General features: G+C 44.4%; 2 protein-coding genes across 2 annotated transcripts; both read left to right on the top strand.

Moving 5' to 3' along the window:
* The first annotated feature begins 1,196 nt into the window (after positions 1–1,196).
* LOC125547425 lies at positions 1,197–2,492 on the top strand. The gene is made up of 2 exons (XM_048711288.1): positions 1,197–1,453; positions 1,508–2,492. Exons 1-2 carry the CDS (start codon positions 1,197–1,199, stop codon positions 2,490–2,492), a joined length of 1,242 nt encoding a protein of 413 aa, XP_048567245.1.
* An 8,610-nt stretch (positions 2,493–11,102) lies between these two features.
* LOC125547424 lies at positions 11,103–12,077 on the top strand. Its single transcript, XM_048711287.1, has 3 exons — positions 11,103–11,195; positions 11,301–11,536; positions 11,756–12,077. Exons 1-3 carry the CDS (start codon positions 11,103–11,105, stop codon positions 12,075–12,077), a joined length of 651 nt encoding a protein of 216 aa, XP_048567244.1.
* The last annotated feature ends 14,843 nt before the right edge of the window (positions 12,078–26,920 follow it).

Below are 26,920 nucleotides of genomic sequence, written 5' to 3'. Positions count from 1 at the left end.
GTCCTCGGACGCAATGAACGTGTCCGGATCTACAACACAAGTACCACACACAACCGCATAGAATATAACATTGCACGAGTCCAATCCGCTAATCACTTTTTGTAATGTGACATCAAGTCTGCTTGGTCATCATTTCGAACCGTTTTTCGTCTGCCGTTCCACGTTTCGAGACGTGGTTTTCATAGGCATGTCTTGTCAAAGCAGAGACCGTGTCCCCTTATTGCGGGATTCTCATCAATACGGGCGTGGGTAATCTAACCGTGCCGTTTACACAGCCCTTGGGAACATGTGAGTTTTAAGGCGAATGGGGTGGCGCTTGATATTCACTGCCTTTATAAGGAGATAAGGATTCCCTTTTCTTCACCCACGCCTTCTCTCTTCCTCTGCCCTTCAATTCTCGAACTCCAGCGCCTAAGTCCTCATTCTTTCCGCCTCAAGAAAGCACTCAACCATGTCCAGATCTGGAGGGCAAGGCAAGTGGATGGCCTCCTCCGTTAGGGAGAAGGACATCACCAGGCTTCGGGAGGCCGGGTATCTGGCGAAAGAAATCGCCCACCGGCTTCCAGCCAAGGGGCAAATCGTCCCCACCCCGAAGCCCAATGAGAGGGTGGTGTTCATCCCTCATTTCGCCCGCGGGTTAGGGTTTCCTCTCCACCCTTTCATCCGCAGGATTATGTTATATTATGGGCTAGACGTCCATGACCTAGCCCCAAATTCTTTCCTCAACATCTCGGTTGATCTAGATTTGTTTAGATACGGATGTATACAACACTAAAACGTGTCTAGATACATCCTTATTTAGTAAAATTCGAGCCAGCTAATGCGGGACCGATGGAGCATATGTCTATGTTCAAGAAATCACGACTTACCAAAAATAACAACAAAAAAGTAAGAAATCACGATTTACCAAGGAAAAACATTTGAGTATTTTACGTAATTTCTGGAAGCATTAATTAAATTCTATATTGATTTGGTGGAAGGAAATCACGAGTTCTGGATGCATTAATTAAATTTTATATACAACTGTTACCGCAATTTCCGCATGCACGTTTCCGTGGCTCAGTCAGACGCTTTAAAAGATTTCCATCATAGGCCAGGGCACTCAGCTTCTCTCTTTCTTTCTTTCTGTGTGTGAGCGAAAGCCCCTCGTTTTTCATTAAGAAATTCCCCAACCTCGCCAAAATCCTTGCCCCGCCATGTCATGGGCAGATCTGCCGCCAGAGCTTGTCTGCCGCATCGCCGACGGACTTGATGACCTCAAGTGCTACGCGAGTGCGCGGGGAACATGCCCGACTTGGCGTTCCGCGCTCACGCCACCGTCTCCGTCGTTGCTCGTGGACCACGGCGACGACCCCATCAAGCGCTACATCACCACCGCCATCAAGCGTCGTACCACTGCAGCCTCGATCCTCACGCGTCGCTCCTTCGGGCTCAATCTCATCCCTTCAGGCAAGCTCTGCCCCTCCGCGTGCCGCTCATTCAATCTCACCACAATCCCCTCGGTTAGGACCTGTCTTGGCTGCTGTGGCGGATGGCTTTCCCTCTCCGTCTGCATCGACGGTGGTCATAGTCTACTCAGCCTCTTCCACCCAGTCATGGCTGCCGAGATCCTCCTGCCCCCGCTGATCTACGACAGCCGCCTCGTCTCCAAGATGGTCTTTGCGCCCAACCCCACCACTGACGACTTCCTGGCCGCCGTGATATGTGACATCAATAGGCTTGCCTATGTCACCGCTGGGGCCAGGAGGTGGGCCGTCCTCGACCCCATCCGCCTCGCTGCTGGAGACCAGATCGTCGACCTCCTCTACCACAAAAATGGTATGGTCTACTGCCTCACTCGGTTTGGAGATGTCCACGTGCTCCACCTGCCACAGCGCCGCCGCCGTGAACCTGTCATCCTCGAGGTCCACACATTAGCATGTCCTGCAGTGCACAACAAGCGAATCATGCAGATGTATGGGACAGGACCGGATCTAAACGCGCCGGCTACTGTGGAGACATTGTTGTCGTCTGTGGGAAGCAACCTACCGTTCGATGCCGCCACCAGTTTCGCCCCGCCATATAATACAATCTCAACTTTCACTAGTGTTAATAACATTGTGTTCTGCGATGGTAACCTATACCAAATCTGGAGGAATGCGGCCTGCACGGTTATTTTGCAGCTGCCAGGAGGGGGTCGTTGCCGTGTAGAACATGACGAAATATTTGTTTTAAGGTATGACCCCCAGCGCCGACCATATTGGGACATCGTGGCCGACTTAAGGGGACACTCAGTGTTTGTTGGGAGGAACAATGCAGTGTCGATATATGCGGAAGGTGTTCCGGGACTCAAGGGTGATTGTGTGTACTGGATCGGTGGGAGAGGTAGGGACCGGGGCATGGTCTATGACATGAAAACTGGCAGGTCAACACCTTGTATTCCCCTCATGGATGGTGTCGTTCCGGGGTCTCCACAAAGCACAATCTGCTGGTACTTTCTAAGTGATGAATGAAAGAAGGGTTTACCAGATCTGAGCAAGGGCCCATGCTTAATCTGGAAAAAAGTTATGCATCGCTGGGCAGCTTGGCGACATAGTGATAAGGACCACCAACCATATTGGTGGAAGTGATGTTGTACCGTCGGTAGAGGGTTTTGTTCATGTTTTTTGTATACTACATTCGAAGTTTATTTAATTCATGTGGAATCGTCGGCCTGTCATTTGATTCACTGTTCCCTACATTTGCTAAAAAAAGGTCCACCTTCTAATACAATGTTCACCATGTTTTAAATATGTTCAGCATGTGCAAGTTTTATATAAGCTACTAAAAGCAGTCCACCATGTTGAAAAATAGTGTTCACTATGTTCACTAGGCTTAAAAAAAATCATGATATGTTCAAACAATATTCACCATGTATTCAAAAATGTTCAGCTGGCTTTAAAACATATTCACAATGTACTTTCTTCACAAATAATTGTATGCTCACATAGACCAACGTGTTTTTTATTAATCAAAAAGGCAATAAAGAGGGAAAGGAACAAACTAAAAAAATGAAAGAAATAAACAATGGAAAATGGAAAGATAAGAAAAATATTTGAAAACTGGAAAGAACAAAAGAAATAGACAAAAATGGAGTGAAGAAAAAAACAAAGGAAAACACAAACAAATATCCAGTAGAAGAACAGTAAAAATCCTACTCCCTCCTTCCATCTATATAGGGCCTAATGCATTTTTTAAGACCGTCTTTGACTATTGACAGGATTAATAGTACATGACATGCACAATGTGAAAATTATATCATTGAAAGCTCCTTTCACACACGAATTTAACGGTGTGCTTTGTGTAAGTTGCATGTCATATATTATTGCTCTAATATTTGGTCAAAGTTAACCTCAAAAAACGCATTAGGTCCTATATAGATGGAAGGAGGGAGTATTGAAAACCGAAAAGGAAAAAGTGGAACAAAAAATACTTACAAGAAAAAAGAGAAAAATTGAGGAAGACCAAAAAAACAAATGAAAACTGCACCTGAAAATAACTCTGCACACACATAAAAATAAAAATAAATCATAGCAGAATGGCAACACAAAAGGATTGAACGATGGAATGTCCCAGAATGTGCTTGTTGTATGCATCAAGTAGAATTTGCCGATGTGTGTGGGGAGGTCCTATCTACCGCTATTTGCGGCATATTGGTGGAGAAACGCACAGGTGGCCTCCCGACCATTGGTGCATGCAGTGAAGTGAGCGAGCGGGAGTCTACAGCTAGCTGAAATTAGGCTGGCCCACCCAAGCGTTAGCGTCCCATTCTCTATCTGTTGGTAACTCCCGCAATTTGACCCTTAATGGGCCAAATATGATTTGCATTGCGCTAGGACCATTTTCGAATTGGCCCAGGATAGGGAGATATTGGGCTAAGGGCCATGTTGAGTATAAAGGTTCAGGCAAGAACTGATAGTCTGATACACAAACAAATACTCCCTCCGTTTCAAAATAGATGACCCAACTTTGTATTAACTTTAATATAAACTTAGTATAAAGTTGGGTCATCTATTTTGGAACGGAGGGAGTAGTTAGTTTCAGTAATCATAATGAATTTCTCTCAATTCTGCTGACCCGCTGGCATCATCATATTTTTCTTTTGATTTTGTTAGTACAGAAATAGTACAAATAAAACCCACATGATAAAGTGCACATACTACCACTGCTGATTGACTTCTTCAAATATATACGTACAACGATTTCGGCACCCAAAAAGAAGAAGAATAAGAATCGGTGGCAAGCAAAAAGAAGTTAATTACTACTGTGTTTAGAAACATATGTAAAATCCCACAGAGTATAGTTGGGAAGGCAAAGCAGCAATAATGCATGCATGGGTACGGTGCTTCTTCAGATTGGGTGAAGCTTGCAAGACAAATCTATATATACTCTAGTGGATGGGTGTGTCTAGGGCACATCGTGCCCTAGTTATTACATATCTAAGTGAGTGAATCAAGCATAAAGAGGAAAAGAAAAAAGAAAAAGAAAATATCCACACGAATCTCGACGTAAGATCAATGACATAGGACTTAGATGTGCAATACTTATGGCACATCTAGATGTGCTTTAGCAAAACTGTAAATTGTATTGCCTAGTCTCTTCCGTTAGACCGGTCTTTTGATTGCATTAGTTAGATCATGCACTTATACGAGCGCTACATAAATACGCACAAATAATTACATTTAAAGATAATATGTAGGTGTTGGACAGTGCATAATCTTTTGCAAGACCTTCATCATCTTCTTCATGGACCACGGATCCTCACCAATGCAAGCAACTCCGGCGTAATCCCCGGTCGTCCCTTCCTCCATCTGAGCTTTCAGGAATTCCACCGGGACGTCGACGTTGTAAGATGTATTTGGTGGAAGCGTTCCTACTCCTCCGTAGAGGAGCCGCGGGGTTTTATTGATCGAGGCAGGAAACACCCCTGCCGTGGTTTACAAGTCTTCTACCGATCGCTAGGATTCGGTAGGATAAGAGATAGAGATAGGAGGTTACAAGGGAGAGGAGGAGATAAGTAGTTAAGATTACAACTGAATATATCTCTAAGTCTAACACCCTCCCTTAATCTGAACTACCTATCCTAGGTTGAGATTGTTCTTGAATGCTTCAAATGGCTTGTATGGTAGAGCTTTGGTGAAACCATCAGCCACTTGATCTTTAGAAGGAATAAAGCGTATCTCCAACTTCTTCTCTGCAACTCTTTCACGTACAAAGTGAAAGTCTATTTCAATGTGCTTGGTTCTGGCATGAAAAACAGGATTGGCACTTAAATAAGTAGCACCCAAATTATCACACCATAGACATGAGACACGATGTTGCTTAACACCCAATTCTTCAAGCAAAGACTCAACCCAAATGATCTCTGTAGTAGCATTTGCCAATGACTTATATTCAGCTTCAGTACTTGACCTTGACACTGTTGCTTGTTTCCTGGCACTCCATGAAATAAGGTTAGACCCAAAGAAAACAGCAAAACCTCCTGTGGATTTTCTATCATCACTACAACCTGCCCAGTCTGCATCAGAGAAAGCACTAACCAGTGTAGAATTGGAACGTTTAAAATATAGCCCCAAACCTACAGTGTGCTTAACATACCGTATAATCCTTTTGACAGCTGTCCAATGAGCAGAAGTAGGAGCATGCAGGTATTGACATACTTTGTTAACTGAAAAAGAGATATCTGGCCGTGTCAAGGTTAAGTATTGTAGGGCTCCAACGGCACTTCTATATATGGTGCTTTCCTTCTCATTTAGTGGTTCCCCTTCATAAGCTGACAGTTGTTCTGATGAGGATAACGGTGTGGGGGAAGGCTTGCAATCCTTCATTCCCATCCGAGCCAAGAGTTCAGTTGCATATTTTTTCCTGTTTCAACACTATACCATCCTGAGCCTTCTTAACTTCAATGCCTAGAAAGAAACTCAAATCACCAAGATCCTTTAAAGCAAACTCTGAGCTTAGATCATGTAAGAGAGCGTCAGTAGCATTCTGAGAAGAGCTTGCAACTATAATATCATCAACATATATGAGCACAAATATGACAGTATTTGCCTTATTGTATATGAAGAGAGATGTGTCAGCCTTTGATGCAACAAAGCCAAGTTGTTTCAACTGCATACTTAACCTGGAGTACCATGCTCTAGGTGCTTGTTTCAAACCATAGAGAGCCTTGTCAAGCTTGCATACATAATGTGGTTTTTGCCTGTTTTCATAACCTGGTGGTTGCCTCATGTAGACCTCCTCTTCCAGAACACCATGCAAAAACGCGTTCTTTACGTCTAGCTGTCTCAAGCTCCAACCCCTAGACACAGCAATTGCTAGCACAAGTCTTATGGTTGCAGCTTTTATCACAAGACTAAATGTATCTTCATAATCAATACCATAACGCTGCTTAAACCCCTTAGCAACAAGACGTGCTTTATACCTATCAATGGAGCCATCTGCTTTTTTCTTGATCCTATACACCCACTTACAATCAATGATATTTTTACCTTTTTTATTTGGTGCCAAATGCCATGTCTTGGGCTATATACTCCTCGTCCATGGCCTTTTTCCACTTGGGATCTCCAAGTGCATCATCTAGTTTTGTTGGCTCTCCTGAAATACACAGCATACCATACGGGATTGTGCCATCAGTTCTTATTTTTGGGTTCTTGATACCTTTCTGTAGCCGAGTTGTAACTCTGGATGTGGCTGGTTGCTGCTGCACACGCTGGCGCATGGATCCACCTGTTGTAGAAGATCCCGGAGAAGAGATAGGCGTCGCCACATCAGATCCTGTGGTCGCAGATGTGGCCTGTTCTTCCACAGCCGCTCCACTTGTGGCCGCAGATGATCCCGTGCCAGCCGCGTCAGGTGAGCCTGTTGGCTGCATGCGCCCGCCGCGCCTCGCAGCAGTTGGCTGCATGCGCGGGTCGCTCGAGGGAGATCCTCCGCGTGAGGACGTGGCGGCTGCGGAGCGGCTCGCCCGCGCCTGGCTCTCCTGGCCGACCAGGGCGTGATCCGAGGAGGATATCCGCGCATGATCCGAGGGAGACTGACGCGCGGGGTGGCAGGCGCCGCCAAATCATCCTCGAACGCCGCGCCATCTTCGTCTTCTTCTTCTACATGAAATATAGCCTCATTTTGGACGTGATTTTGATCATTCTGACCGTCGTTTTCTTCTCCGTTTTCTTCAGGTACCTGCACACACGGAAGACAGGGGCTGGTTCCAGCAGGAACATTATCATCATGTTGATTTGTGCAATTGTTTCCCCCGTGATCAAAAGCTCGAAGTGTAGATGGAAGAAGAAGAATCTCTTGACGAAGGAGAGCGCCGGCATTGGGATGGAGAGATTCAAAAGGGAAAACTGATTCATCGAACACAACGTCTCGAGATATATAAACTCGGCCTGTAGGAACATCTAGGCACTTGACTCCTTTGTGCATAGGGCTATAGCCCAAAAACACACATTTTTTTGAACGAAACGCAAGTTTGCGTGTGTTGTAAGGTCTTAGGTTTGGCCAACAAGCACAACCAAAGACTCGTAGAGATTTGAAATCTGGTTTTGTTCCAAACAAACGTGTGATTGGGCTTTCAAATTTGATGACTTTACTTGGTCGAATATTTATGAGATATGTGGCAGTGAGAAAAGCTTCATCCCAGAATTTTAGAGGCATGGAAGCATTGGCTAGGAGTGCTAATCCTACCTCCACAACATGACGATGTTTACGTTCAGCCGACCCATTTTGCTGATGAGCATGGGGACAAGCGACATGGTGAGAAATTCCAATTTTTTGAAAAAAGGAATTTAGTTTCTCATACTCACCACCCCAGTCGGTTTGCATGGCAAGAATTTTTGAGTCTAGTTGGCGTTCAACAAGATTTTGGAAGTTGGTAAAAACTTGAAAGACATCAGATCTTTTCTTTAGCAGATAGATCCAGGTGAACTTGCTATAATCATCAATGAAGCTAACATAATAAGAGAATCTACCAACTGATGTGGGAGCTGGTCCCCATACATCTGAAAAAATAAGCTGCAATGGAGCAGTGGAAACACTTGTTGATATAGGATAAGGTAACTGATGACTCTTAGCTTGTTGGCAAGCATCACAAATCGACTCAACGCTAGACTCATAAGGTAAATTATTCTTGCTAAGGACATGCTGAACTATAACTGAAGAGGGATGACACAGACGACTATGCCACCTTGCCGAGGAGGGTTTGGTGACACTCCACACTTGTTTATTCGACCATGATGAAGATGAAGATGATATGAGTGGATATAGGCCTCCCTCACACTTTCCTCTAAGGATGACTCTCCTCGTTGCCAAGTCCTTGATCACAAAAGAGTGAGGATAAAATATTATGAGAACATTGTTGTCAAGAGCAAAACGATGAACAGAGACAAGATTTTTGGAAGCATGTGGAACATGCAAGACATTGTTAAGATGTAGATCTTTTACGGGGGTTTTAACAATTGAATTTCCAACATGAGTAATGTCCATACCAGTTCCACTTGCCGTGTGTATCTGATCACGGCCGTGGTACCTTTCCCGCATCGTCAGCTTGTCGAGCTCCCCTGTGATATGCTCAGTGGCGCCGGAGTCGGCATACCAGTTGGTGTCGATGCCGTAGTTGTTGGTGACGAGGTTGGCTGCCTTCTTTTCTTCATGATCATCATCGTACCGATGCCAGCAGGCTCTTGCCCCGCCAGCGTGGAACTTGTAGCAGATCTGGCACTCAGGGTAGTCGCCCTCTTGCTGCTGCTGTTGTTGTGGTTGAGGGCGAAACCGTTGTTGATGACCACCGCCGCCACCCCCGCGACTAGGGGAAGGAGAGGAGCGGTTTCCTCGACCGCGTCCTCCTCTGTTGCTTCGGCCACGGCCTCCCCTGCCGCGGGACTGCCCGCGCCCTCTGTAGATGGTGTTGGCAAAGGAGCGGAATCCTGCCGGGCCGTCGCCCAGCATCTCCATCCGCTGATCAAACGCGGCGATCTGCGCGAAGAGGTCGTCGACGGTGATGGAGTTCTTGATGGTGCCGATCGCTGCCACGATGGGATCGTAATCCCGATCGAGGCCAGCAAGGATGTAGTCCACCATCTCCGGGTCGGTTACCGGACGCCCAGCCGCAGCTAGCTCGTCCCCGAGGCTTTTCATCTTGGCGATGAACGCATTGCTTGACATGTTCCCTTTCTTGGTGTTGGAGATGGCCATCCGTAGATTAGTTATGCGGGATTGTGACTGCGCGGCGAATAACGTGGTAAGAGCAGTCCATAGATCGAAGGTACTATCCTTACCGATCACTTGCGCCAGGATTTCCTGAGTGAGAGAGTTCAGCAGGTAGCTCAGAACCTGCTTATACTTCGACAACCACGGGCCATACAGAGGATTGGGCTCTATAGCCGTGGTTTTGTCCGCCTTGGTGACTTCTGTGGTCTTCAGCGGTGCGGCATCGCTGCCGTTGAGGAGGCCGGTTACTTGCGCGCCTCGCAGTGCCGGCATGACCTGCGCCTTCCATAGGAGGTAGTTCCCCCTTGCGAGCTTCTCTGTTGGTGGAGCACCTAGGTTGAGGACAACGGCACTCGAGCTCGCAGCCATGGCGATGGGGGATGTCTAGGGTTTCTGGTTTGCTAGACGATAGGAAGAGACGTGGCTCTGATACCATGTAAGATGTATTTGGTGGAAGCGTTCCTACTCCTCCGTAGAGGAGCCGCGGGGTTTTATTGATCGAGGCAGGAAACACCCCTGCCGTGGTTTACTAGTCTTCTATCGATCGCTAGGATTCGGTAGGATAAGAGATAGAGATAGGAGGTTACAAGGGAGAGGAGGAGATAAGTAGTTAAGATTACAACTGAATATATCTCTAAGTCTAACAGACATAGCCCCTGGCGAGCAGGTCCACCCTGATCTTGGCCAGAAGCACCTGGTGGCAGTCGTCCCCGCCAGTCTTCCTCTTGTCAGCTGGCCAACGACGGCACTGCTCGTCTAGCTGCCGCCTACGCTCCTCGATCCACCCCGGCGGGAACACCCCGCCGGGGAGGTTGTCGATGTTGGGGGCCTCCGTCTCCCTGTGGTACATGAACACGGCTATGTCCTCGTCCGACAGCCGGACCATGCCTGCGGCCGGAGACGGCGCTGGCGTTGACGGGTCGGACTGCGACATGATCCGGCCCACCACCGCCTCCAGCTCCGAGGGGCTCAGCGCCCCCGCCTCCGGGAAGCTCGCCAGGTTCTCCCTGACAATCACCCGCAGTTCAGTGTAGGAGTATTCGGAGAAGAGGTCGTCCTCCATCGGCTCGTCCGTCGTCGACAGCAAGCCCTCGCTGCGGTGGATCGGATCAATCGGAAGGCAGATCGTACGTAGAAGAATAGAGCGATTGTGATGAGGCGGCTGTGGCGTCGTCTTCGAACCCTCGATCGATACAAGAAGGCAGACGGCAATGGGCTTTGCAGACCAGGCCTGGACAGCTGTACATTGCAATGGGCTTTTTCTTCATTCTCCAAAAAAGTTACTGCACAAACATATGGGACTGTGCTTACGAAAGCCATCATGTAATCACGTGGCTACCAGAGCTTTCTTTTTTGCGGGAAAGCGGAGATTGCAATGCTGTTACTCCAACCAATTCTCGCATATTTATATTTTAACGAATGAATTTATATTCTACACAATATTTTACAGAATAGATGTCCAATACCGCGACAAGCCAAGCATATCGGTTGAATGATGCTGCGCGATCAAGGGGTCTGATTCCACACAAAACATTGAGTTTTGCACGGTTGAGGAACACCATCATCATATAAATTTTATTTTTCCTTGTGTTAGTGAGAAATAAGAAAAACTAGAAGATCAAAACCCACATAGTAAGCATACCGTTCGTTGAGATTTTGGTAGCAGCGATAAGTAATTTGTACATGCATAGATTTCCCCGTAACAAAGAATAAGAAATGGCGGCAAGCAGCATAGTAATCCTAACGAGGCCCCGAATAGATCCAAAAGAGTTGATTAAGCTACTAAGGTATTACTTAGCACCCAGCAGGAACACAAAGCAACGATCCTCTCATCAGAAATCAGAAGCAGCAGCTACGTACTGCAAGCATCAACAATGGCGGCTTCAGCTTGGTCGAAGCTCGCCCTTCTTCTCTGCTACTTTGGCTTGAAGGCCTTCGTATTCGGCATCGTTGCCGAAAACAAAAAGGTAAATTGCTCGTCCTGTTCATCTGGTTCATTTGTTCACTTGTGTTGATTATTAGGTTATTATTTCCAAAATACTAAACCTACGGGATGCCTCTATCGATTGCAGCCTCAGTTTGGAACAGGTACCGTCACCGGAGATGGTTATGTCATGTGCGACTTCTCACGTCTCAGCGTGGTGATGGGGATCCTCTCGGTGATCTCGCTGCTAATCACCATCCTCATCGGCCACCGTGCCGTCTTCTATCCCTACCCTACCAACAAGACCAACCAGCAACCTGCATCAGTTCCTCGCCGAGCTCTGCTTCGAAGCACCATCCTCATAGTCTTCTTCATCGTCGCCGAGTAACTAAATGAACCCTTTTATTTAGCTGGCTATCTAAGTACTCCCTCAGTAAAGTAATACAGCATCGTTTAGATCACTACTTTATTGATCTGAACGATCCTATATTAACGATCCTATATTAGTTTACAAAGGGAGTAATTAATTAAGGTCGTTCATCAATTATCTGTTTTGTGAAGTAACTAATTACCATTTCTCCATGGGATTAATCATGAAAATAGGTTGGTCTCGGTTTCGGCTTTGGTGATGCTGGTGGGAGCGACCAAGACGCAGGCGGCCAACCTCCGGTACCAGCTGCCAATACAACCTGACGGCACCATGAGCTGCCCGTCAAACACGGACAAGATGGACGGCCACTTCGGTGGAGGCGCCCTGCTGGCCCTTGATGCCGCGCTCATCTGGTTCGTCTGCCAGCTGCTCGCGCTCGAGGCCCGGGCTAACTACCTCGACCGTCTCCCCGGGGATGATGAGGACTACGATGACAACAACAAGAAACATGATGGCGACAATGTAGCCTCTGAGGACCACAGTCAGCTAGCATAATGGTGCCACCTTATCCACCATGAGTCAAAACCATGCCATGTTGTAATGAAGCCATTTAAACAGGGTGGAAAGACATAAAACCTATACCAGCATTTCAATGACAAAACTATACTCATGTTTGTTAGAAAGCGCTTTGCTAGTTATGTACTGAATAATGATGCACAGAGCCAATACCAACACACATATACAAAATATGTCGAAAACTAGTAAAGTCGTAAAAGACCAAAGCTACGTGTAGGTGAGGAAAAATGAAATAGAAAACCCGAAGTGTTTAGATCCATGATTGGCAAATTGTACCAAACGACCATATCTATACCAACCAATTTATGACACCACATGACGACGATATTCTTCAAAAGGAATGCCTTCAGAAAGGGAGCGACTTTCATGCGCTGCCGTCATCAGATCCAACCACAAGGCTAGAATCCAGATTTTCACCCTGAAAAATAAGTCTAAGCATATGGAGCAATGCCTTCAACAAGGTAACGACGCAAAGACATCGCCATTGCAAGGTATAACCAACTAGGATCTAGGCTTTCACCCTGGAGTCTCAAGACCGGGTGCACGTAGCACCACAATTGAAGTCAGTCAAGTGTTATCGCCACCACTATTCTGCGATCACAGCAGCTACAAGCGATGTGCGACCGCCGCCACTGCACAACCATTCATTTGCGTCAAGTTTTGTCCATAGTTTGCATAACAACGCCGTAGTCAACCACCGGATCTGGAGAGACTAACCTTCTCCAAAGACCTTTTGGCGACCACCATCATTGTGGAGCCATAAGAGGTCGCTGTAGCACGGTCTGTAGCCACCATCGATGGCTGACTGGACCTAAATCACCACCAGATCTGAATTAGGACAACCACGCATGATCGACCATGGACGATGCAGAAGCTGCGGCCCCCAACATCAGGGGAAGATCCACTATTGACTCACACCGTTGCTACCACTTCACGAGAGAAACCATGCACCAAATCCATAACCGGCCCGATTGGATCCAGACACAGATTTTTAGAGCACTTGCACCCAGACCCTGCTATCCTGGCTCTCCAATATTGTTTTAAGATCTGTGCGAGACAACTAATTTCGTATATGATTTTTTCTCTTTTTTGTTTCTCTTATATAGAACACGTCTTGAACTTCAAACTTTGCATCGCGGCAAAACTTACTAACTAGAATGTGGGATAAAACTTTCAAAATTTTTCGTCCGATATAAATACTAAAAATGTGGGATAAAACTAGTGTTAATAACATTGTGTTCACTAGTGTTAATAACATTGTGTTCTGTGATGGTAACCTATACCAAATCTGGAGGAATGCGGCCTGCACGGTTATTTTGCAGCTGCCAGGAGGGGGTCGTTGCCGTGTAGAACATGACGAAATATTTGTTTTAAGGTATGACCCCCAGCGCCGACCATGTTGGGACATTGTGGCCGACTTAAGGGGACACTCAGTGTTTGTTGGGAGGAACAATGCAATGTCGATATATGCGGGAGGTGTTCCAGGACTCAAGGGTGATTGTGTGTACTGGATCGGTGGGAGATGTAGGGATCGGGGCATGGTCTATGACATGAAAACTAGCAGGTTAACACCTTGCATTCCCCTCATGGATGGTGTCGTTCCGGGGTCTCCACAAAGCACAATCTGCTGGTACTTTCTGAGCGATGAATGAAAAAAGAGTTTACCAGATCCGAGCAAGGGCCGATGCTTAATCTGGAAAAAAGTGATGCGCCGCTGGGGCAGCTTGGCGACATAGTGATAAGGACCACCAACCAAATTGGTGGAAGTGATGTTGTGCAGTCGCTAAAGGGTTTTGTTCGTGTTTCATTCGAAGTTTATTTAATTCATGTGGAATCGTCGGCCTATCATTTGATTCACTGTTCCCTACATTTGAAGTAACGCATCTAGTTGATATTTAGGTGGTTGCTCATTCAGTTCAATTTGGTTTTAGTTCTCTGAGATTCTTTCATGGTAGAGTTACATCATGTAACTGGTAATGGAGACTGTTTTCAAGCAGGGCAGACTGTGTTTTTGCATTTTCCACCATGTCATCGTGGCTAAGTTAATATTGGTGGGATGCAGCCTGAATTATGGACACGACTAGTGTGGGTAGAGAATCCAGGAGTATGTTATTTTTCAAAAGATAAAAAAGGCCCACTAATATTGTAGCTTGTGTAACAAGAAAGCTAGCGTTGAAATTTTTGGTTTGTTCAATTGCCATTTGCCAGGATGGCTGGTTGTATTTCAGGTTGTTTCTCACTCGTTTGCATTTGCATTAAGAAAATAGTAACTACGGGCGCCACAAATAATACACGCACACGCAAACTATTCAGATACACGGATTACACACATATACAGCAATTAACAAGAAAAACAACCCCTTGAGAATCATTATGAGTAACGAAGTGTAAACTTATTCCTGAATAATCTTTCGCCGTAAGATCGTGAAGTAAATCATCATCTCAGTGCAACGTGCAAAGCTTGCTTACACCCACTATCGAGTAAGCAAATAATTGATAGTGCGATGCAGTAGACAAGTCGACAAGTAACATGTCGGGGTCTTCTATATAATCGAGTAAAACTCTTACAAGGTTGCCTCTTCCTTCAGTTTGAAGGCTTCAACAAGAATATATTTATTTCTTTAGGCATCTTAGCCTCGATATGTTGCTCCTGCAGAAATAAAACAAAAGGAACACACTAGATGTCTTGTTTCAAGAAACTGTACTCAACAAGAACACAACTTCCGCGCGGAAAATGTATATCACAGACAAGACGTATGGGCCTCCCTGAAAAAAGGTTCTAGCGACTTCACTAACTGTTACAGCAACGCGAAACTAGTGAAGGCTGGAAGTCGCTACAACAAATTGTATGGATAACAAGCAATAAGACTAGCCACAATGGAGAGTAACATACACTAGTAACATACACATATCTCTAGGCTATATTACTACCTTCATAGTGAGTAGTAACTTAGATGTGGTGTCGTGCAAAGCTTCATTTATTAGGTTATAGACTCATATTGTATTGGGAGATGTGATGTTACAGTAACTAGCTAAGTTACTAGAACTACCTCTCTCTTTATTAACTCATTGCCACATAGATAAATTTACTAAGCTGGGCTCGAAGTTACTGCTGAAGTTACTCCCACTATGGCTAGTCTAAGATAAAGGAAAACTGACTAAAAGAAGAAGAGAAAAAAAATGCTCCCTTCCTCCTTGCCACCGTCAGCAGGCCCTGACGGGCAAAACACTGTCGACGTGGCGGCGAAGGGGTCCTTGCCTCTCTTCTGCTCGTGGTGGCCGACCTGGCACGGAGACTTCGGGTGGCTGTGCTAGCGATGATTTCCTTTTTTCCTAATTGATTAACATTTTTTTAAATTTGGAAAGAAAATTTGAAATTCATGAACATTTCTTTGTTGTGACAAATATTTTTTGAAATGCATGAACATTTTTCCAATCTCATGAATATTTTTGAATTCATGATCTTTTTTTGAAAATTGGGAACAAGTTTTGAAACTTGCTGATTTTTTTTTCAATTTTCGTGATTTGTTTTGAAAATTTCATGAAAATTTGTTGAATTCTCAAACAATTTTTGAAATTCACAAATCCTTTTAAATATGCGAATTATTTTTGTAAATCAGGAACATTTGTTTATTTCTCAAATATTTTCTGAAATCATGAACATTATCTTAATGTGAACAGTTTTTCAAAATCGGAGCAGTTTTGAAACCGCAAACATTTTATGATTTCCCGCATATATGTCAAAGTCTTGAACATTTTTGGAATTCAAGGACATTTTATGATTTCCCAAACATTTTTTTTTCAAGATTCACAAGTTTTTAATGTTGGAACTTTTTGAAATCCCAAGTTAATTTAAATAATAGAAAGAAATAAGAAAACTGAAATAATGAGAAAAAATGAAATAAAAAATGGGTTGTCACCCTCTGTACATACGCTGGCCCAAGAACCTGTACTGGGGAGGAGGAGGGCGCGCTTGGTTCCTATTCAGCCCGCATGTCGCTTAATAGGGCCTTCAGTTTGAGCATGAGCAGCTCGTTCAGGAGCAGCCGCCCGTGAACTCTTGTTTTGAATACGTCTACAACGTATTTATAATTTTTGACAGTTAATGCTATTATAATATCTTATATATATATGTATATATTATTTTATAGTAATCTATTAATTTAGTACCCAGTGTCAGTTTATATTTTCTGCTTGTTTTTGAATTCATAGAAAATCAATATGCACGTAGGTCTTAACACGTTGCCGATTTAGCATGTTTTTTTCGACAGAAAGAAACACTAGAATCTTCGGGAGGCATTGAGGGGACCCATGAGGCAGCCAAATAGATACACGGCGAGGCCGGGGGTGGCCGCGCCACCTATCCGTGTGCCCCCCCTGAGTACTGCCTCCAATTCCACCGCCATAAATCCCTATAAATACGGAAACCATCCGTCGTGTCTCTAAGATAATTTTATCGCCGCCGCAAGCCACTGTTCTGAAGAGATCCCTTCTGAAGCCCTGTTCTGGAGTTCTGTCGGAGGGGGAAGCCATTGCCGGAGGCATCTTCATCAACCATCCTACCTACGTGATGATGTGTGAGTAGTTCCTTTAGGACCCGGGAGTCCATAGTAGTTGCTACATAGCTCTCTCTCTCTCACTCACTCTCTCTCTCTCTGTCTCTCTCTCTTGGATCTTCAATACCATACCCTCTTTTGATATCATACCGATGTAATTCTTATGGTGTGTTTGCTTATATCCGGCGAATTGTGGATTTATGATAAGCGATTGTTCATTGAATATTATTAAATCTTTTGAAATTTCTTTGTTGTTTATTAATTATCCATGTATGCTTTTGGAGTTATTTATCTTCTCTGGCCAAGATAGATGGGTAACACTTTAGAGGGATTGGTGCATAGTAGTTGGTTCGATCTTGTGGTGCTCTAATCCAGTGAAAAAACGACCAAGACACATATTTTATTGTTGCCACTTAGGATAAAATGACGGGGATTTATCTTATTTCTATATTTCTTCCTGTCTACATTATGTCATCTTTCTTATTATGTTGCTCTGTTTTTCGTTAAACTTAATACCTTGAGATGCATGTTGGATAGAGGTTTTTGAGTGGAGCAATAGTAGCAGAAGCAGTTAGATAACGGTCTACTTATCGCGGATGTAATGCCTATACAAGATTATGTCATGAATGATCATAGTTATAATTTACTGTTTTTTTGTCAATTGCTCAACAATAATTTGTCTACCATGGCATTACCTAATTTCGAGCGATATGTATCTAGTGAACCCATGGCTGCCGGACTTGTTCTTCATAAAAACTTGCTTCTACAAAATTGCAATTTTATTTTCTTTTGGTATTTGTCGTTTTACTATACCACTACCACTATCTATCCACTATTTGCTTTTATCCTTGCAACTAGCAAGACGATGCGATTGACAACTCTCTTGCAAAGTTAGGTGCGAGTATTTATTTTGTTTATGTGCAAGTACTGCTTATTTTGTGAGCTTGATGACTCATACTGGTCGATTAAGCCTTGATTATCACCTGAGAGAAATATTTTTGTTGTTGTGCTACATCACCCTTCCTCTTCAAGGAAATTCCACAACTCCTACGGGAGTAGCAGGGCTCCCTGTGCAAAATCCCCGTGAACGATGGGGCGAGTGCTCACACTGTGGAGAGCGGCAGTGATGAACTATGGCCCCAGTGAATCCCTGGCCCTGGCTTTCGGACATAGTAGACAGATGGAATGTCCAGAGGCCCCTTACATGCATATACTCCTTCCTGTCTTTTTTAGTCTATATGTAAGTTTATTCTAAAGTCAAAGTATCTATACTTTGACAAAGTTATAGAAAAAATATCAATATTCACAATGCCAACTCAATATTGTTAGGTTCATTATCAAATTTAACTTCATAGTATATCTATTTGGTATTGTAAATGTTGATATTTTCAATATGTCCGGATCTGCAAAACAAGTTCCACATACCATCGTAAAGAGAATAATATTTCCATAAATCTAATCTGCTGACGTACTCCCTAATGTGACATCACACCACAGCCAGGTCTTTATTCGAATCATTTTTCATAACCAATCTCAGCGTGTTTCGCGAGGCGGTTTCCTTGGCACGTCTTGTCGAAGCAGAGATCGTGTCCCTGAAAGTGCAACTATCCCTAGGTGGTTTTGGTAATTCATAACAACATATAGCTCATTGAGCTAATGCTATTCCAAGATGACTATTTCAGGAAAGCTCAATGATTGGCATGGCATTGATGTGAAAGTGGAACCCTCAAAATGCTAAGGACAAAGGATTGGCTCAAGCTCAAAAGCTCAAGACTCTTCATTTTATATTTTAGTGATCCAAGATCACATTGAGTCTTTAGGAAAAGCCAATACTATCAAGGAGGGATGAGGTGTTGCTTAATGAGCCTCTTGCTTCATGTGCTTAGTGATATGCTCCAAAACCCTCAACTACTTTCCCATATCCACATATGACCTAAACCCTAAGCCAAACTCAGTCCTACCGATTCTTTCTATCCGGCGCCACCGAGTTTCACTTGTCATAAGCCACTGCCAAACCCTAGCAATTCGGTTCTACCGATAGGGATCTCGGTCTCACCGAGATGGGATTGCAAACTCTCTGTTTCCCTTTCGTAACTTTTCGGTCTCACCGAAAGAGCGAATTGGTCCCACCGAGATTGCAATGTAAACTCTTTGTTTCCCTTTTTGTAACTTTTTGGTCTCACCGAAAGAGCAAATCGTTCCCACCGAGTTTGCCTGACCAACTCACTGGTTAGCTTATTACCAAACTCGGTCTCACTGAGTTTGTGTAATCGGTCTCACCGAGATTACGTTATGCCCAAACCCTAACCATATCGGTCCTACCGAGTTGCATGTCAGTCCCACCGAAAATCTCTAACGGTCACTAGGTTTACCTTTTCGGTCCGACCGAGTTTGTTGATTCGGTCCCACCGAGATTGGAAAACTGTGTGTAACGGTTGGATTTTGTGTGGAGGCTATATATACCCCTCCACCTCCTCTTCATTCGTGGAGAGAGCCATCAGAACACATACACAATTCCAACTCATATGTTCTGAGAGAGAACCACCTACTCATGTTTTGTGACCAAGATATTCCATTCCTACCATATGAATCTTGATCTCTAGCCTTCCCCAAGTTGCTTTCCACTCAAATCTTCTTTCCACAAAATCCAAATCCTATGAGAGAGAGTTGAGTGTTGGGGAGACTATCATTTGAAGCACAAGAGCAAGGAGTTCATCATCAACACACCATTTGTTACTTCTTGGAGAGTGGTGTCTCCTAGATTGGCTAGGTGTTACTTGGGAGCCTCCGACAAGATTGTGGAGTTGAACCAAGGAGTTTGTAAGGGCAAGGAGATCGCCTACTTCGTGAAGATCTACCACTAGTGAGGCAAGTCCTTCGTGGGCGATGGCCATGGTGGGATAGACAAGGTTGCTTCTTCATGGACCCTTCGTGGGTGGTTGCTTCTTCGTGGACCCTTCGTGGGTGGAGCCCTCCGTGGACTCGCGCAACCATTGCCCTTCGTGGGTGGAGCCCTCCATGGACTCGCGCAACCGTTACCCTTCGTGGGTTGAAGTCTCCATCAACGTGGATGTAGGATAGCACCACCTATCCGAACCACGGGAAAAACATCTTTTCTCTAATTGCGTTTGAATTCTCCAAACCCTTCCCTTTACATTCTTGCAAGTTGCATGCTTTACTTTCCGCTGCCAATATACTCTTTGCATGCTTGCTTGAATTGTGTGATGATTGCTTGACTTGTCCTACAATAGCTAAAATCTGCCAAGAACTAAAATTGGGAAAAGGTTAAGCTTTTATTTGGTCAAGTAGTCTAATCACCCCCCTCTAGACATACTTTCGATCCTACAAGTGGTATTAGAGCTTTGGTCTCCATTTGCTTTGATCTCCATAGCTTTTGGTGGTCATAGCCTTGGTTTCACAACCTAGGAGAGTATGGCGTCTAGCGAGGGAAATTATCACCGTAGAGGTCCTTACTTTGATGGTACTAATTTTGCTAGTTGGAAGCATAAAATGAAAATGCATATTCTTGGACATAACCCCGCCGTTTGGGCTATTGTGTGTGTTGGTTTGCAAGGTGACTTCTTTGATGGGAAAGAACCAAACCGTGAAGCTACCGCGGATGAGTTGAAGATGTTGCAATACAATGCTCAAGCTTGTGATATTCTCTTCAACGGATTGTGCCCCGAAGAATTCAACAAAATCAGCCGTCTTGAGAATGCAAAGGAAATTTGGGACACTTTGATTGATATGCACGAAGGTACCGACTCCGTCAAGGAATCCAAGTTGGATGTGCTTCAAAGTCAACTTGACAAGTTCAAAATGAAGGATGGTGAAGGTGTCGCTGAAATGTACTCTAGGCTTGCTCTCATCACAAATGAGATTGCCGGCTTAGGAAGTGAAGAGATGACCGATAGATTCATCATCAAGAAGATTCTAAGAGCCTTGGATTGAAAATATGATACCGTGTGCACATTGATCCAAATGATGCCCAATTACACAGATCTCAAGCCAACGGAGGTGATTGGAAGAATTGTTGCTCATGAGATGTCACTTAAGGATAAAGAGGAACTTCACAACAAATCAAGTGGTGCCTACAAAGCCTCATGTGAAGCCCCTACATCATCAAGTGAGAAACAAAACTTCAATGAAGAATTGAGCTTAATGGTGAAGAACTTCAACAAGTTCTACAAGAGTAGAAGCAAAGATAGAAGCTTCAAGTCAAGGTCCTACAATGACAAAAGATCTTCTAGTCGAGAGCGAAACTGCTACAGTTGTGGAAGACCCGGACACTATTCCAATGAGTGTACGGCTCCCTACAAGAGAAGAGAAGATTCTCCAAAAAGAAGAAGCAAAGAATCACCACCAAGAGAGAGAAGGAGTAGAGATGATCGTTATGAATGAAGATACTCACGGAGAAGCAAGGATTCGGAAAGGAAGGAAAAATCATCAAGGAGCTACACAAAACGAAGACATCAAGCTCATGTTGGTGAATGGGTATCCGGCTTCGACTCCGACAGCCACTCCGAGAGAAGTTATCACTCCGACTCCGAAGATACTCAAGATGAAGGTGTTGCCGGTCTAGCACTTGTGTCAACCAACTCCTACGACATATTTGACTCACCAAATGAAGGAATTGGAAGATGCTTCATGGCCAAAGGTCCTAAGGTAACACACCCCGAGTATGTTGATTTCAATAGTGATGAAGATGACTTGTTAGGTGATGATTTGCTTGTTGACAACTCTAGTGATGAATACTATGATGAAACGTCAATTAATCATGCTAATCAAGATAAAACGAATGACAATGATAAGGAGAAGATTGAGGCTCTAACTAAAGAACTAAACACTCTTAAGTTAGCTCATGAAACTATCTTCGAAGATCATCGAGAACTTTTAAGAGCTCATGAGAAATTACGCTTTGAAAAGCTCAATCTTGAGCAAGAGCATGAGTTCTTAAAAGCAATCAATGATGATCTCCGCCAAGATAAAGTTCTTCTTACATTGCCAAGCGTTTACTCTTATCCACTTACATGCCTCAAGTCAAGTCTAGTAACAAGAACAAGAAAGATTCTTCCTCTAGCAGTAACAATGATCATGCTAAATCCAATATTGTTGCTTCTAGTAGTTCTCTTGATTCCACTAATGATTCTCTTAGCCAAGTTACACTTGAGCAAGAAAATAGCTTATTGAAGGGAATTATAGAGAAAGGAGTGTACAAAAGCCTTGCCGAGAGTAAGCAATTCGAGGAAATTGTGCGCAAGCAAGGAATGCACCGGAAGAATCAAGGTGTTGGTTTTGAACGAAAGTTCAATGCCAATGGAGTTGAGTGGGAAGAAGATCAATACCCCAAGACAAAGTTTGTTCCTCAACAAGAGAAGTATGATACTTCTGTCAAGGGGACACAAGCTCAAGATGATCTTCCACCACAAGACTACAAGCAAAAAGGCAAGGACAAGCTTCAAGAGGAAATTGATGCATTTGAAGAAGCTCCTAAGACCTTAGTCAAGTGGATTCCCAAGACTACTTCAAGTTCCACTTCATCAAGTACGACTACAACTCCAAGGATTCCCATCAAGATGGTGTGGATCCAAAAGAAGAAGAACTAGAGAGTTCTTGAGGGTGACTCCGCCAACATACTTCACTCTTATCATTTTGGCAAGAACAAGTGCAATCAACTTCCACATCTTGCACTAGTTCAAGGAGTCACAAACCCTCTTGTTGGTAAGACAAGGGACAAGGTAACCTAAAAGTTTTCATGGACATCATCTTGTGTGTGCATCACTCTATGTCTATGGATATCCTTGTTTGTTCCTTGTGGGACTAACCCATGTAGGTATTGAAAGTGCAATTCACTCAAATGGATAGCTCCAAGTGATCTACATCAACATTGAGCATCCACATCTTCAACATCTACATGAAGTCATCATCGACAAAACCCGAGGTTAGTTCATCCCTCTAAGGGGGGATATCACATCTAGGGGGAGCTTTACTCTAAGACTTGAGCTAAAGCAACTCTAAAGATGTGAACACAACAATACTTTATGTAAAAGTGGTAACCCCACTTGAGCTTAAACAATGAGTATGACCTATGATCAAGTGTTCTCACTTGACTCCTAAGTCAATATACTCATATATAGATGACATTGTCATCGCAAATTGCTTGATAGATGCTAGAATTGGTTGTGCATGCCTTGTCACATATTTCATTTGCCATCTTATTGTGTGAGCATGCTGGTTGCATATTTTACTCATTCGAGGACATCCACTTGTTGTTTTGATTGTTTGGTTTTATTTCCTTTTGCCAAGTGGATGGAAAAGAATGCCTAAGAACCTCCTCTAGCTATCTACGCTTTTCTCGTCTCAAACTCTATTCATGCTACATCACAAAATTTGATCAAGTCAGATTCGAACCACTCTGTGTGAGGCGCTCGGAGTCCCCGATTCGTCATAGACTTAAACTTCCAAAACCTCTTTATGATTCTCAGTCTGACCGATACCCTACTTCCGGTCGTACCGAGATCATTAAGTTGATCTAGGTTTTCGATCTCGGTGCAACCGATTTGAACCATTCGGTCACACCGAGTTGCAACAACTGTATACAGTTTTGCATCTCGGTGCCACCGAGTTGTTCCACTCGGTCACACCGACAGGGTCGGGCTATATATAGTCACGGGCAAAAATTTGGAAATTTCTCCGAACCCCTTCGCCCGCGCGATAGCCTGCTCTGCCAACTTGGTCTCCGGATCGTCTCCTCGCCGCCAGCCGCCTCCAGTCGCTGGTCTCCGTCGCCGTCAACGGAAATTCAACCCCGCCGTTGCTGCCGTAGCGAGTCTCCGCCGAACTAGGGTATGGACTCGATCTTTGTGCTATTCCCCAATCCGATTCTTAGCACATTGTTATCATCATGATTCTTTCCACGTTTGTTAAACTTCTATCCAGTCAATGAACTCGTAGATTAGGTTTAATTCGAAAATTTTAGGGTTAGGTTTCCGCCGAAACCATCTCGGACCCACCGAGTTGAAAAACTCGGTCCCACCGATTTGGCTTATGCCATTGCATAAGTGAGACTCGGTCTGACCGAGAATTACTTATCGGTGTGACCGATTTTGGAACTCTGTGAAACCCTAGCAGTCTCGGTGCCACCGAACTGTGACTCGGTCTGACCGAGTTCACTAGTTTAGGTGCCAAAAACTGCTTCGGTATCACCGAGTTTAGAAATCGGTAGATCCGAGGTGCTTTCAGTGGGAAACTAAAACTAAGTTTTTGAATTATTCTTTTGCAAAAATCTCTGCATTTTGTGATGCTTATCCACTCTATCTCATCTATAACCTATTCACAGGGTCAGCAGTCAGAGTTTGCATCATGTCAGACCAAAGTGATAGCCAGAACTTGTCAGAGCAGCAAGTGCAGATGAGTGAGGGCACTAGTCGCTCAAGTTCCTCAGATGATGGCAGCAGGAGCACCCCTAGCAATCTGCCTAAAGCTACCACAAGACAGAGAAAGAAGAGAACCTCAGACTCAGAAGATGAGGATTATGTGGCAGAAGAGGAAGCAACTTCCAAGAGAGTTGAGCCAGCACAGGGCACAAAGCCAGGATTGAAAATCAAAAGGCCAGCAGGTAGGCAGCCTATGCCAAAGGCCAGAGCCTCAACCCAGATTCCTGAAAAGCCTGCAACCATAGAGCCAGTTGCTGCTGAAGGAAAGAAAAGGAAGGAAAGGGTCAAGAAGACCGTAGCCAGAGTGTTTGGAAAGGCTTCCATCATGGAAGAAGAGGAAGAAGAAGAGGTTGCTGCACCAGCACCTAAGGCACCCAAGCTAATGGGTGATGCTATTAAATCAGGGGCTACTGCATCTAAGCCCAAGGAAGCACCCAAGGCTGCATCAAAGGTCAAGACAGCTCCAAAGAGAAATACGAGGAGCATACCTGCAACTGAAAAGAACAAGGCCCCAGTGCCTGAAGCTGCTGAAGAAGATGATGAAGAGCATGTTCTGAGAAAGCTCAAGCCCAAGATCCCAGACCACAATGATGCTCATCCTGTGGCTGAGGACATGAAGCTCAGAAGAGACTTAGGGCTGAGGAAGTGGAGAGAAGCAGATCCGTATGCTTCAAGGAGAAGAACTGCTGTTGACTACAGGTTTCACACCAAGGAGCAGCAAGACTTTTATGAGACAGTGCTGCTAGATAAGAAGCCAATTGTCTGTGATATGAGATGGGTTGATTGGCAATACATCAAGGACAACGAAGAGTACTACCCTGGAGTGCAGTACAGCTTCAAGGCATGTGGAGTAGAGGACTTTGTTGGGCAGAAGCTCACAAAGTGGAACGAGGAACTCATCATGCAGTTCTACTCCACAGCCCATTTCTATCCAGATGGCAGGATTGTATGGATGTCAGAGGGTACGAGGTACCAGTCTACAGTTGCTGAATGGGCTCAGCTGATTAATGCCCCAGAAGAGCATGACAATGACTTGGACATTTATGCCAAGAAGAAGATGGACCACAACTCAATGTCAAACATGTACAAGGAGATTCCAAATGAAGCACTTGATACGTTCAAGTTTGGCTCAGTACACTATCTTCTGTCAGGGCTGCCAACCATCAACTGGATTCTTAGGCACACCCTATTGCCCAAGTCTGGAGATCACAAGATGATCAGGGGCCACGCGATCAACTTGCTTCATATCTTTGACGTGCCACAGAAATTCAAAGTCATGAGCCTTATGATTGAAACAATCAAGAGGACAGCAGCAGACCAGAAGAGGAGCTATGGATATGCCCCACAGATTCAGGAGCTCATCAACTCTAAGATGGGCACGGGCATATACTTATTGGACAAGGAACACCTGCCCATCCGTCCAGATTTTGAAGATAATCAAGTGGTCATGACTGGGAATGAGCCATCATCTGCCCAAGAACAAGCCAAGAAGGAGAAGGCGAGGAAGGAGAAAGATGCCAAGATGCCTACTCAAGAGGAGGCATCTGAATATTTCCTGAAAACCAAACAAGAGCAGCTTGGTTACTTGATTGCATCCACCCTGCGGATTGAGCAAGGACTAGCCACCCTAACTCAGAACCAGGCAAGCTTAGAGAGGATCATGGAACAAAAGTTCTATGACTTGGATGTCAAAGTGACAGAGATTCAGACTGCAGTGGAGCAGCTCCAGGATGACATGCAGGAGAGGAGAGGCAAGACTACAACTGATGCCTTTGCCAGAGTGCCACGAGGTCCGAGGTCGTCTGCAGTGCCAGTTGTTGACCCCAGAGCCACCACATCTGCACCAGCTACAGCCTCAGTTCCACCAGCTCCAGCGTCCACTTCAGCCTCGACTCCGACCACGTCTACAGAAGGCTTCGTCCTTGGAGTGCTCCGGACTCCACCACCACCTGAAGATCAAGCCTGAGTGTCGACTTAGCACTATGCATTTTCTAGGAACTTTTTGGTAACTTGTTGCCAAAGGGGGAGAAAATGTATAGATCATAGGCTTCGAGAGAGAGTGTTGCTTTTATTCTCTCTTGTTTTATTTGGTGGTTTTCGAACTTTGTTTGCTTTTGTGTGAGATACTATGTCATTGCTCGTGAGACATTGATGATCATGTGTTTGATCATAAGCTACACTTAATGTTTGCTTAATATTATCATCTTATCTATCTTATGTGATCATTCACTATTCTTGGTGATGAGTGCATGTATTTCATTCTTATCATTTTAAGCGCTCCACCAAGATGTATGTGACATGGAAGAGTAACCCATGACTCTAACTCTTTGTGCATTTGCAGTCCAAAGCAAATTTTAAATATGCACAAATTTAGGGGGAGCTCTTACTTGTCACATACTTCTCAAAGCGACGATATATTTCATGCTTATTATCATTTAAAGAAGCTTTGATCTATATGTTGTCATCAATTACCAAAAAGGGGGAGATTGAAAGTGCAACTATCCCTAGGTGGTTTTGGTAATTCATAACAACATATAGCTCATTGAGCTAATGCTATTCCAAGATGATTTCAAGAAAGCTCAATGATTGGCATGGCATGGATGTGAAAGTGGAACCCTCAAAATGCTAAGGACAAAGGATTGGCTCAAGCTCAAAAGCTCAAGACTCTTCATTTTATATTTTAGTGATCCAAGATCACATTGAGTCTTTAGGAAAAGCCAATACTATCAAGGAGGTATGAGGTGTTGCTTAATGAGCCTCTTGCTTCATGTGCTTAGTGATATGCTCCAAAACCCTCAACTACTTTCCCATATCCACATATGACCTAAAC

The sequence above is a fragment of the Triticum urartu genome, chromosome 3, assembly GCF_003073215.2.
Source record: "Triticum urartu cultivar G1812 chromosome 3, Tu2.1, whole genome shotgun sequence".
Taxonomy (NCBI): Eukaryota; Viridiplantae; Streptophyta; class Magnoliopsida; order Poales; family Poaceae; genus Triticum; species Triticum urartu.
Note: the sequence above shows the minus strand (reverse complement) of the source record. Positions and strands in the feature narration are given on the sequence as shown.

What these genes read in the sequence shown, in the direction of transcription:
- LOC125547425 (XM_048711288.1), top strand. Translation starts at nt 1,197, where the DNA reads ATGTCATGGGCAGATCTGCCGCCAGAGCTTGTCTGCCGCATCGCCGAC. An exon ending in AATCTCATCCCTTCAGGCAA is followed by an intron (nt 1,454 to 1,507) that starts GCTCTGCCCCTC and finishes CCCCTCGGTTAG; the next exon opens with GACCTGTCTTGGCTGCTGTG.
- LOC125547424 (XM_048711287.1), top strand. Translation starts at nt 11,103, where the DNA reads ATGGCGGCTTCAGCTTGGTCGAAGCTCGCCCTTCTTCTCTGCTACTTT. An exon ending in TCGTTGCCGAAAACAAAAAG is followed by an intron (nt 11,196 to 11,300) that starts GTAAATTGCTCG and finishes TATCGATTGCAG; the next exon opens with CCTCAGTTTGGAACAGGTAC. An exon ending in GTCTTCTTCATCGTCGCCGA is followed by an intron (nt 11,537 to 11,755) that starts GTAACTAAATGA and finishes TCATGAAAATAG; the next exon opens with GTTGGTCTCGGTTTCGGCTT.